Genomic DNA, 13,349 nt, shown 5'->3' with positions numbered 1-13,349 from the left:
GAACTGGTCTGGATCAACCTGGTTGATCCATTTTGGAAAAAAAATAAACGAACGAATGAACGAACCAAGGAAAGAACGAAAGGAAGGAGGGACGGACGAACGGACGGATGGATGGATAGATGAAAGGACGGACGAACGAACGAAAGAACAGACGAACGGACGGATGGAAAGACGAACGAACGATCGTTAATCTTGATGTACCAACATAATTGATGGGACTTTTCACAGGGGCACCCAACGACAGTTTCTCTCTAATTATATTGCTAGTCAGAAATCCCATTCAAGCAACCATTGTATTATTTGTTAATTTGGATACCGATCCAAATTAACTATTAATTTGGATACCGATCCAAATTACCTATTAATTTGGATACCGAAGATGTTTTGAAATAATATATTCCTGACAAAATCAGCTTTATTTTTTACCCTTAAATAATACACAATATAATTAATAGGTAATACGACTACATGCTTATCCAATCTGGAAATAATTGGATTCAAAAAATTCCTCGGACTGCCAAAATTCCTCGGAATTTTTCTCATCCAATTATTTCCAAATTGGACAGCATGTAGTCCTATTACATATACAAATCCTTTGAAACGCAATTTTAGGCTATCTGGAGTGCCTTTAAAGCTCTGTAGGTTCATTTCAGGCCGCGCTATAATATTTTTATCTGTTCGGTCATTCTAGGGGAACTTGAGTCTTTTCGAAATTACTAGGGCATCTTTGTCCATTTCTCGAAAACCTTAGGTCTTACTTCCTTTCCGAAAATCTTAGCTGACCATTCTTCGGTACCTGAAACCAAATTTGTATCAATCCGAAAACACTAGGCCTTAAATTTCCCATGTCATGTACGTTCGAGGTGAAAATTCCCTTTAGAAAATTGTAGTTGATTAAGGGCCTTCCGAACAGATAATTTACCGAAACGATCCGTTGGGTGCCCCTGCTTTCAACTCAAACCTTTCGGAAATGAACTTTAATTTGAATAATTACATCTTATATAGCTTTCACTAACTTGTCAGTATAAGCTTCGTCTTAGAAGTAAGGTAAATAACGAACTGTATACCGAACACAGATTGGGAGTTATCTTTATACGCTGAAGGGACAAAACCATACAATTCTCTCACGAATCTCAGTCGTACCCAGATAATTTCTTCCGAAGAGTGACGAGCAGTGCTGGACATACTTGGCATTAAAATGTCGTTAAGTACTTCGTTAACATTCGCTCCCTTCTTCCCCTCCATTCCACCCGATCGATCCGATCCAAGTTAATTCATTTCAAATAGCCAAATTTATGGTTTATTATCAAAATCAATTAATACCTCCAATGTTTCTGAATTTATTTTTAACAAGTAGCCAAGTGCATAATTATGGCACCAGAACAGCCAACCACAACGGCTATCGATCGCATTCTTGTCGCATAAATCTTAAGCAATTTACAGCCCTTTACCAAGGTCCGAAAATCTGAAACTCTCTCCCAATATCAATTACTTCTTCATTTAGTCTTTTCACAAAAATGTTGCAGTTCAGTTATCTATAAAATCATGAATTGACCAAGCTGCACTTACGCAGCACCATATTTCCTATGTATCAATGACAGCCGAAGTGGCCTCTCTTATAAGCCTGGTGGTTTCTTGAGTCTCCTCGCCACTAATGCAAATTTAATGATTTCTTTTTTTTAGTAAAGCAAATAAATGATGATGATGATGATGATGATCGCTTCATGCCAGCAATCAGGCGTCTATTTTTTTGTGGAGAGGGCAGGGGAAAAAAAAGAAGCCTTTGCCCTATGTTGCATAGCCTTATCTAAATCTGCGTTATTATGTAAAGTTAAGTTTTTCCGTTTTCCAGCATGTTTGTAATTTATTGTAATTTTTTTTCCATTACATGTATGTTCTCGTGCTCGTCTTGTCCCGCCTCGATTAGCTTTGTGGCTATTTGCGGGACAAGCCCCTTATATCAAGCTCCTTCCCGGCCCCGGGATGACATAGGAACTCGTGCTTCATTCGAACTTCCCCGTTTCCTTTTCTTTCTCTGTATCAGTCAGTCAGTCAGTCAGTCAGTCAGTCAGTCAGTCAGTCAGTCAGTCAGTCAGTCAGTCAGTCAGTCAGTCAGTCAGTCAATCAATCAATCAATCAATCAATTAAGGTTGTTATTGCGCCACGAAGAGCCGACACCAATGCAAACAGAAGAAACGAACGGAAGACCTTGGGATCCCGGCCGTTCGTTTCGAAATATCTTATCTACCACTTGGCCGCCATCTTGTAATGTAAGCCTGATCGCAATCCTTTCCACGTGGGATCGACGATAACGCTGGTACTTTTCGATCAATTTGTTTTCCTGTTTTGTTACCTCGGTAGTTGCAATTGTTAGTATATTTTTCCTTTTTTCAAATATGCTACCTTATGATTGAGTTTTGCTTTGAAAATCAATTTCACGTTTAGAACAGAAGTGGAATTAAAACCGAAAGATTCGAGATAAGAGAGTCAGTATACATTTTAAATTAAATTTGAAATGAAATCGATTATTATCAAATTCAACATAGGTACAAAACTGGGCCACTCCGTTTAACGGCGAAGGACTGGGCCAAGTCACGCGACTTCGTGGTGACTGTGTGATGATTGTTCCTAGTGTTTACGTCTGCTTAGAAATTAAGATCAGGTTCTTTATTTCTTACAGAAGTGAATTACTTGCCTTTGGCCTGGGTTTTCACGGGATGATGGCTTAAACAACGAATCCACAATGAAATATTTGCCGATTGTGTGAGCGTACTGGTGGTATAAAATGGTATTCCGGTGCACTGAGCCAAATGGCGGACTTGTAAACAACCCTGCAGCAATCAATGCAAGTTGACGATCAAGAGCATATAAATATTTTCTAGAAGATTCTGAAAATGGCGTCGAATGTGATTTCGAGCCTTCTTCCCCCTAATGTATCGACAACTTCAGTTCCTGATGAAGACATCGACTCTCTTCCTTGTCAAATCATTTTGTATGGCACGGTAAATCACAGGTAAGCTCTGCTCGTTGTCGATAATATTTAAAGTTGTTGTTTTTATATTTCCAGTGGGTAAAATTGAAATAAATCTCGCCGGAAAGCCAAGTCCGTTGTTTGCTCAACAATGCGAGGATTTTCGTCTTTTTTTTCGTTTCTGTTGGATTAAGGAAGATCTCGGCTTGCTAGGTAAACTGATGGAGACAGCCAAAGGCCACACCATAATTTATAAATTTAAAAAATAATGGATTTCCATATTGCATCATGCAGCATCTTGAAGGATTTAGATAAATACTATTTCAAAAAGGCTTTATCAATTCCCCACTATGTGGGATCATTATAAGGTCATTATGAAGTCTGGCTTATCTTGATATTGAAGCTTGATCTTAATATATAAAACTCAATTATCATTGATACCCTAATTTGTAAACTAAGCAAATTTTAATATGAAAAGGTAAATGCAATATGAGACAAATTAAGGTGCTGTACCTATTTTTTGGTTGCTGTTTTGTTGAAGTCTGATGCTATATATACTGGGTAGTGTTTTTGTAGCTAAACTGCAGCCAGGAAGCATTGTTTCAAATGGGATTAAACATTTCCCAATAAATTAATTCAGGCAAAATTTATATAATTTAAGATCACTTTCTTTAAGTGTCAAGAATATATATCTAAAAAATAAATAATTAAATGACTTTATTAAGAGTCAAAGTGTTTTGCACTGTGGCGCTAATTGGGGACACTTTAAATCTAAAATTAATATTAGTAAAAATTGAACACAGCATTTGTTAAAAATCTCAACTGGTGAGAGGCAAACCAGTTGGCTAATTGAAGGGGTGCATGAAAATATAAGGCCCTAAGTGACTTTTGATGTAAGGTCAAATTCTCCTTTTGTTTCACAAGTAAATACAATGAAATTTGGAATGAGAATCTAGCAATTTATCAGAAGTCACTTAGGGCTTTTTTCCAAGCACCCCTTCAAATTTACAAAGCGTGGCCTTGGATTTGAAAACAGGGCTACCGCGAAACAAATCCAAGTGGTCAGAGCAGGACTTGAACCCAGGACCTCTGGATTACAAGTCTAACCGCTAGGCCACGCCGCCTCCCCACAGAACAATAACTAAGGACACTCTAGGTTGAATTGGAAATTTGGAAATGGTGGTTTTGAGGAAAGAGGAAAACCGGAAATAAGAAAACCTCAGAGCTAGCTAGGATGAGAACCAATAGAGAGATTTAGCATCGTGTTTACGGCAAACAGCAAACGTCAGGCTGAAATTTTCTCTTTGATGAAAAGCAATGAAGCTTTTTTGGTTTAAGCTTATCTTCACCCAGTGGGCGACAGCTATTGAGCAAACACGAAAAAGAGAGAAGTGAGTACGAGAAGCACAAGTTTATGCATTTTGGAACAAACAGCGGCTGGACATTTCCCGTTTGGCATTAGCCGTAAACGTGAAGCTAAATCTCTCTATTAACAAACTCCCACCTTGAAACCTCACTCAGGGCCACATTAATAAGTGGGAAGCAAGTGCTTTCACCGCTTCAATACCTGCAATACCTGCGCTCTCTACAATATGGTTTGAAAACGTGTTTTTATTATTTTGAACCACATTCCCACTTAGACTGTTAGACTGTCCCATTCTGGACAATTAAACGTGCATTATGCAGCTAATTGTTGTGAGCAAGTGAAAAAACCAAAACTTGGAGTGCATGAACAAAGTGTGAGCTTGGATATCTTCTTTCTGTTTTTTGCTTCCTCTTTTTCAATGAGCTCTCACTTTCAACGCTTCCTAAAGGGACTTCAAATAGTCATTATTTTTCCCTTTTATTTTTTCAGTGCTATCCGGATTTTTGATGTCATCCTTCTGATTCCAAATTTTCTGTTCCTGGTGTTTCTCGTGTACAGACTTGGAGTTGCTCAAGTACAGCTTTATAAAATTAAGTGTCCCATTGTTAAGACTGTTTATTCCATGGTAAGCTTTTAATGGGATGTTTATGACTTGCATGTCTTCAGGTTGTCCAGGCTGTGACATTAATTATTATTTTTATATATAATTTCTAATTTTTTTTCTTTTTTTTCTTAAAAAAAGGTCACTTGTGCCCAATTAATTTTGTGATATACACCAATTTGATTTTATAATTTTCTTCAAATAGTAGTTTGGGCAATTATTTTTCATTTTTGTCCCACTGCTAAAGGGGGATATAAAGGAGACAATGTCAATATTTTTATTGAGAGACGGATTTTCAGGGCAATTTTATCAAACCTTTTAACAAACTTTTCATTTCTCACATTGGTTTGAGTTTACATATTTTTGGAGATTATGTCAGTTAAGGCTACAATAACTCACATTTTCAACCAGGCATGAGAAATTGGTCCACAAGAGTGAGCTAGCTGGCGTGAGACCTGCAATAAAAAGCATGAGAGTTTGTAGGAATATAATCAGAGCATTTATTTGAGAATGATCTAATATGATTTAGGAAAAAAAAAACTGCATATATGATGTGTACATGTACATGATGTCTTGTTTTTCCCCTAGGTCTTTCTTGTTTGCATTGTTGGCATAGTAAGATGTTTTGTGTCCATGCTTTTGTCATCCATTCTTAATCAGTGTCACAAAGATGCTCTGCCAACTAAGGTAAGATTTTGAAAAATAAAAAATTGTGTTTGAATACTTAGTATCCCTGTGACTTGGTGGACAGGCAGACCAATTTTTCAACAAACTCTTGCGCGATACTGTGGGTAGAACACACAGAGAATTGTAAAAATTGTCATTTTTGCAGCAGTCAAACTCTACTTAGTTTAAATTATTCCAGACCTATTAGTATATATATCCTTATGAATTAAAATTCATGCTATAAGATATGTTGTATCAACATTTTTTACTCAGGAATAGGGTTATTTTCTATTAATATTACTAATTAACTAATCAATTAATATACATGTATATTTGATATTGTTTAATAATCAATTTGCAATAACAGTGATAGGAAGATAGATGTCCTCAATTAGGTTACATATTTTTGTAAGCTAGATGGATTAACACGTTAATAAAGTTATTATTATTATTTATATCATTATTTTTTTAAAAAAAAGTCCTTAAACTTACCCTTGGTCGGCCTGTTCTTGTAAATTTCTCCATACATTTGGTTGTCATAAATCAACAGCATATTCAAAATAATTATTTAGATGCATGTATGGCATAAGAACTCCACACAAATGTGTTGACCTTAATTTTTATATAACTAATAATATTTTTAGGACAAAAATATTATGTTTGTTTATTGTCAGATTCTTTGGCTACTTTTGAGCTGTTTCTTGTTGGCAGTGGAGTTGAGTGTGATCATATTTGGGGTATGGGCAGGTAATCAAGTGCAAATTAACCTTATTAAAGCTATATAGGTGTCAGCCTCAGGTCTTTTTGTAAGTGGTTAGAAATGGTACTCCTCATGAAATGACAATACCGTCAGTAAAACATGATGTTGTATTGTACAACAATTTTTATCAGCATCTAAGGGTCTTTTTGGAACCTTATTAAGGTTTTGTTCAGAGAGGATTTAGTGGGCCATCTGATTACTGTTCCACAAGATGTAGAGGCCAGCCCCCCATGTAGTTATAAATTTAGGGGCATTGTTAAAATTACCCTTATCCGTAATTTGATTCCATTAAAAATGATTGAGAGGGAAGCCTATAAGAGGCCTATATAAGAGGTTGTGTGGGCACCCTGTGGTTGCTGAAGGTTGTAAAGTCAATTTAAAGCTTTGGGTTAACGTTATCTCTAAAGCTTTATCGGATTAAATTTCTTTTACTTTAGGCAACATGCGTGATGGGAGGAAAGGAGTACGGAGGGTGTTGATTGTTGCATCAATATGTGCTATAGTCTATTCATCAGGACAGGTTCGTTTATCATCGTCATCATCATTAAACCATTATCATCACTTGATTATCATCATCATCATTGTCATTGCAGTCATCGTCATCATCACTATCATTATTAGTATTATAATTATTATTATTATTATTATTATTATTATTATTATTATTATTATTATTATTATCATTATCATTACGAGTAATAATCAAAGATCAGGGAGTGCATTCGATGATCTCGATCCCAGGCTCTCTTTCCTTTGCTAAGTTGGTGATATGTCATCTGCCCATGCAAAATCTGTGGGGGATGCCAGATATGTGTCCCAAGATCCATTCGTTCATTGTCCCATAAAATCTCCACTCCAATTTGTATTACGAGTGCGTTCTTTCTATGCTGAATGCAATCATCATCAGCATCATCATCATCATCACAGCTATATTTTATTCATCATGATCCTTAACATGCTTCCACACTTAAATGTTTTTTAGTTTTGAAGAATGTTAGATTGTATTCCTTACTAAATATATTTTAATCTATTTACTATAAATTTATTATTTGGTTTTTGTTTATGCACGACCATGTCATTAAAGGTTGTATGTATGTATATGCATGTAAGCACCTCTTCCCCGCCTCAAGCTAGAGCCTCACATTGGAGGATAGGCACACAATAAAATAAGTAAGCATTAGCAATTAAAAGACAAGAAAACAAAGATTGGACAATTAAGCTTAAGTCTATTGGCTCACCCATGTACCTGTTTGCCCACTGCTGATAAAAGCAGTCAATATAATCTTTTTTCGCAATTTGGTGTAAGACTATGGAATGAGATAGTGTGTCGTATAAGAGATTTACCTAAGAAAGAATTCAAAGGAGAAATTCGCGGGCTTTTCCTCAATATTCTGGTAAATGAAAATGTCTATATTGAAACACCGTTCAGTACTCATTAATTAATTAACACTTTACATACAACGAATTAAAACTAAGTTCTTATTAGTCCAAGGAGATTATAAGAAGCAATTAATTCACTCTCACTGAAGCGATAACGAGCAGATGCAAAGAAAGGCAAATTCCGTTCGACGTGGGAAGAACGCTTCCTAGTACGGATTTGAATCTAGATTTTATGGGACTTGACCCCGGGACTTGACGTGAATGGGTCGATGGATCTTGGGAGACACATCTGGCATCCCCCACAGATTTTTTTGCAGGGGCGGATGACATCACAAAGACCACAAAGAGAGGGAGCCTGGGATCGAGATAGCCTGGTGACATCGAACGCACTCTCTAATCTACGATTATTACTAGTAATATTTTTTTTATTTTCCTCTCAACAGGCAACCCTTGAATTTCTAAGGTATCCTGGAGTAAACGGAATTTATGGTAATAGGCACTACGACTTATACGGCCATGGTGGATCACTGTTTTGGTCTTCTACATCACTGTTCTTGGCTATGGTAAGCAAAAAGGAATTTTTCTCGAGACCCTAGCTTGATAATAACCCTAACTAAAACCCTTCCTGTGTATGAGCTGTGTATGCGTGGACACTGATCTACTCATGGTTCTGAGATGTCTGAAATGGAGACAAGTGGAGCAAAGTTTGTGATTATTGGCGCTTCACAGCTACTGTTTACACATTTCCCACCACCCGGCTGATCCCATTGACTAATAGTTGCTGTTAAAGAATTGTGATCTCATTCACTCGGAAGCCTTTCAGAGAAATCACGCCAAGCTGGCCAGATGCTGGTCCACTGAGGGTGGTCGTACATAGCCAGGGTTCATAAGATCCTTAGTGGTTCTTTTACATCCCCAAATGCAGGCATTGTGCATACCCACCCCATGGAAGGCCATTGGAAACTCCTAGTGGGCGGGTGGTCTGAGAAGCTAAAATTTAAGAAGCAAAATGTGAGGCAAAACTGGAATTTCCTGGAGGGATGGGGGTGTAAAACAAAAAACCTTCCGTTGGGGGCGGGGGTGGGGGGTGAAATTTAGTGATGGGATGTTTTTGTGGAGGACGTAAACACACGGCGACGAACTTTCCTTTCTCTTTCTAAACTTGGGTGCGGTCTCTAAGAATTCAAACCCAGGAAATTTCAACTAAAAAAGTTAAAAGTGAGTTGGAATAATCGCGACGACGTTTGAATAACGCGAATTCATTTTAATAGTGACTATTTTGCTGCCGTCGCTGTCGTCGTTGCTAAAGCTCCCTAATTCACTGGTAACATGTATGCTACTTTTGTTTCCCGAAAGGTTTATTTTATTATTGTGATTCTGCCGTGCACCAAGCTAAGGGAGTGTTGTATTATACCTGGTAAGAATTAAGCTAGTCCAGTTGTGTTTTAAATCAATTTCATTAACACCGTAAAATTCCGAAAGCAACGACCTAATCATTACTTTCAGAATTAGAAGCCTTTGTGGCTCGCTACTTTCAGTTTTTCGTTACTTTCAGGGAGCAAAAAACGTTATATGCAGTTGGTGCGATTGAGCTCATTTTTCGAAATAAAAGACGGAAATTCGTAAAAACAAGGGACCTCACTCCGCCTGAAGGACACAGTTTTCCGTTCATTTGTGAAATGTGGGACCACTGTGATTGGCCTTGTTTCAGCCATACTGTTTTTTTTACTGTGTATCTTTGTTCTTTGTTTGTTTATCTCTTCTTCTAATAATAATAATAATAATAATAATAATAATAATAATAATAATAATAATAATAATAATAATAATAACAATAACAATAATAATAATAATAATAATAATAATAATAATAATAATAACAACAACAACACCAACAACAACGACAACAACAACAATAATAATAATAATAATAATAATAATAATAATAATAATAATAATGATAATATGTTCACAAAAGGTATTCAATTGTCAAATCTCTTTGTTATAGGAACATATGTATCCTTCAATGGTGAATTATGTGTGCCATGTTTGACGGGCATTCGCATTTGCATTATATACACGTGGTGCATGCACATGCCATTATATACTCTGGAATAAAATCCAAATTTTCTTTGACAGTGGTTCAGTTGTTTTTATTTTTTGTAGCAAGAAGATCCTTTTACGTCTATTGCGCATTTCTTTGTGTTGTCAACGTCGTGCAGGGATGTGCAAGTTTGTTGTTACATGAAAGGATTCTTGAAAGTTTGTGGTAAGTAAAATGAACCAAGTCTACAAATTTGAACAGTGTAGATTTCAACAGCAAGTTCATCTTTTTCGCCAATGATAGTATAGAGGAACAAACGTCTCATGTCTCACGCGACGACCAGTCAATCTGCACGTGATTGTGCAGGAGAGAAGAAGAAAAAACTTGTCGTTAAAATGCAATGCACCAATACAGAGAAACTTAAAATCCATATTGTCAGTTCTAGAGGCAAACCCAGGCAGTCTGTGGCATTTCTCTTCATCATGGTAGCACCGAAACCCGTAGAATTTTAGAATATAAATTCATCTGTCGAATCGGCACTCTTAATCCCCAAGGAATCGACGAACGCTTTTCACTCGACTACAAAATTTATTCTTGTTTCCTGGTTACCATGCTCCCACCAATAGCGTAGCTCCACTGCTCACTATATAAACACATACAACCCACAATAATGCTTGATTCGCTCTGACGAAGGGCTAACGCTTGAAACGCCAGCACTCGAATCTCTTTACCGCGATTCGGTTGATAAACCAAGCATTCATGTTTATGCCTTGGACTGAATCCTAAAGGGAGACCATTCAAATGAAAGCTACTAAGCAGTGCCTTTTGTCTTTTGAGTTTGTGGATAAAATCCGAAAATGTAACAGGTATTGTGACCATTCAAATGAAAGCTAATAAGCAGTACTTTCCAATGGTGCTGTTTATTTTCTGCGCAAAGTGGTTCTAAGTTTTAAGTCTGTGGATGAAATCCCAAAGAGTAACCATTAAAATAAAAGCTACTTAGCAATGCCTTCTTATCTTTTGAGTTTGTGGATGAAGTCCGGTGTAACAGCTAGTGTGACCATTCAAATGAGAGCTAATAAGCATTACTTTCCAATGGTGCCGTTTATTATGCTGCACAAAGTGGTTCTAACTTTTGAGTCTGTGGATAAAACCCCTAAGTGTTACCATTCAAATAAAAGCTTTTCATCAGTGAATTCCTGTGGTGCTGTTTATTTTACCGTGCAAGGTGATTCTCTGCGTTTGACGCTGCGGATGAAGTCTTGGAATGAAATGAGCAGTGCTTTTTAGCGGTGCTATTCCTTTCACGATTTCTTTCGTTCTGTTTTTGTTTTGTTTTGGAATCTGGTGCTTTGAACTGTGAAGAGGTTAAAAAGTGCATCTGCCCTCATTCCTACACTGTACAGAACAACAATGTTTATTTTCCTTTTTGTTGCAGCATTTTAGATCTTACCATGTTTGTGTATTATACTTTATTTGGTCCTCTGGTCTACTGGACATTCCTGAAAGATTTCTTTAGAAGGTGAGCCACCCTCTTTTTATTTATTTTCTTCCTGACGCCGCCCTACTCATCTGTTAATATTTTCGTGTTGTGCCTTGCAGCCGCACATAAATGGAGGAAGCCAAACGAACGAACGAATGAACGAGCGAACGACTGAACGAACGCACGAGCGAACGAATGAGTGAACGAGCAAACGAACGAGCAAACGAACGAACTGATGAACTAATGAGTAACGAACTAACAATCTGTCGGTTCAACGAATTAACGAACCAAGGAAGTGACATACCGACGAACCGACGAACTAGCGAACGAACAGACCAATCAACCAAAGAGCCAACGAACGAAGGAACGAACTGACGAAGTAACGGAAGAAGGGACGAATAAACGACTGACGAACCAACCAAGGAGAAAGAAAGAACTAACGAACGAATAAAGTAGCGAACTAACGACCGAATGAAGTAGTGAACTAACGAACGAATGAAGTAGTGAACTAACGAAGGAATGAAGTGGTGAACTAACGAACGAATGAAGTAGCGAACTAACGAACGAATGAAGTAGTGAACTAACGAACGAATGAAGAAGCGAACTAACGAACGAATGAAGTAGCGAACTAACGAACGAGTGAAGTAGCGAACTAACGAACGAGTGAAGTAGTGAACTAACGAAGGAATGAAGTAGCGAACTAACGAACGAATGAAGTAGTGAACTAACGAACGAATTGAAGTAAAGAACAAACTAACTGACATTAACAAACTATCGAACTAACACCGGCATTAAAGTTGCAGCGATTCTATTTTTTTTTCCTTCTGTTGCAGCAGTGCGGATTTCCATGTACTAACATTGGGAAATGATCACTCAGCCTATGTGTACTCTACGCTACCCACAGAAGATCGTGAATCCTCTGATGAATATGAATAACTTATGATATGGAATTTAGGACGTGATTCTTTATACAAGTTTGTAAAGAGAAGTATGATTTGCTCAATTATCCACTAAAGATGGTGAATCCTCTGAATGATCATTCAGCCTACGTATACTCTGCGCTACCCACTGAAGATCGTGAATCCTCTGATGAATATGAATAACTTATGATATGGAATCGTGTCAGTAACTACAGGGTAGAGCGTCAAAACCTAAATTGATGAAACTTTAACCGTCAAACAGCAAATAAGAGGGTCTGGATGAGTAGTGTTGGAATCTCAGTTATCAGCGAAATTTTCGGCCAGTTATCAGGTATCAGTTTAAATCTTAGACTCCTGTCCTCAGTTGTCATCTAAGAAGCACGACGTTTCTGACAGTTAAATTGTGGCCAATTGTTAGGGATCTGTTACCCCCCCCCCCCCCCCTCAAATTACAGTGTTTCCTTTACAGTCCACCGTGAATATTTGGTCTGAATGTGTTTAAGTATCATTGATTCAGTGATGAGAAATTTGGCCGCTTCAACCTCCAAGTTATTTTTTTTTTGTACTGTGGACCGTCAAAGACCTTCCTAGTAGAAGAATTTGAGAATATTGCTTTAAAGTCGCATTGTTTCCGTTACGGACGCTGTTGGGGCCAGAAAAAGTGTCCATATTAACGGAGCGTCCGTATCAAGCAGGTTAATTTTAGAGACATCTATGGTTTGGTAGCAAGATACATGTAACGAGGTCTGCATACTAGGCCAGCAGATGTCCGTAAAGCAGGGTTGAACTTTGTATAAGTTTTGTATTATCTGCTGTATTATCATCGATGGATGTTCTCCTTGTGCTACTTGAAACAGAAGAGGAATATAATACTTAAATGTGTATGGAAAGCAAGAACATATTAAGGGGAAAAGATACGTCAAATCTCTTTTAAGGGTATTTCAGAAAATGCGAAGACTGGACGAATTCGAGAACGTCACAAACTCTATCTTAAGCTTGCATTGCGTGACGTTGAAATTAAAATGGCAATAAAATTGGAGAGAAAAAAACATATTTGCAGATGTTACGGAAGTTGAAGTACGAATTCAAGTGAAGTTGGAAATTGAGAAGAAGTTAGGAACAGACATTTTCTTTTTTCTTTTGTATATTAAGGATTAT

General features: G+C 37.3%; 1 protein-coding gene across 2 annotated transcripts; it reads left to right on the top strand.

Moving 5' to 3' along the window:
• The first annotated feature begins 2,613 nt into the window (after window positions 1-2,613).
• Window positions 2,614-12,859, top strand: LOC146459212 (transmembrane protein adipocyte-associated 1-like). Of its 2 annotated transcripts, none has more exons than XM_085089991.1 (10): window positions 2,614-3,013; window positions 4,827-4,962; window positions 5,527-5,625; window positions 6,279-6,351; window positions 6,802-6,884; window positions 8,188-8,307; window positions 9,101-9,161; window positions 9,911-10,013; window positions 11,227-11,310; window positions 12,105-12,859. In XM_085089991.1, exons 1-10 carry the CDS (start codon window positions 2,895-2,897, stop codon window positions 12,205-12,207), a joined length of 981 nt encoding a protein of 326 aa, XP_084946117.1. In that variant the 5' UTR covers window positions 2,614-2,894; the 3' UTR covers window positions 12,208-12,859. The 2 variants fall into 2 exon arrangements, with proteins under 2 accessions (XP_084946117.1, XP_084946118.1); XM_085089992.1 differs by having other exon boundaries at window positions 2,750-3,013; window positions 12,108-12,350.
• Window positions 12,860-13,349: the final 490 nt, after the last annotated feature.

The sequence above is a fragment of the Pavona decussata genome, unplaced genomic scaffold (assembly GCF_977016875.1).
Source record: "Pavona decussata unplaced genomic scaffold, jaPavDecu1.1 SCAFFOLD_223, whole genome shotgun sequence".
Taxonomy (NCBI): domain Eukaryota; kingdom Metazoa; phylum Cnidaria; class Anthozoa; order Scleractinia; family Agariciidae; genus Pavona; species Pavona decussata.
The sequence above is the reverse complement of the archived record's forward strand: the minus strand, read 5'-3'. Positions and strand labels throughout refer to the sequence as shown.

Excerpts from the sequence above, each read along its gene's own strand:
- LOC146459212 (XM_085089991.1), top strand. The coding sequence starts at position 2,895 with ATGGCGTCGAATGTGATTTCGAGCCTTCTTCCCCCTAATGTATCGACA. Across the intron at positions 3,014-4,826 it reads TATGGCACGGTAAATCACAG|TGCTATCCGGATTTTTGATG; the intron begins GTAAGCTCTGCT and ends TTATTTTTTCAG. Across the intron at positions 8,308-9,100 it reads CATCACTGTTCTTGGCTATG|GTTTATTTTATTATTGTGAT; the intron begins GTAAGCAAAAAG and ends GTTTCCCGAAAG.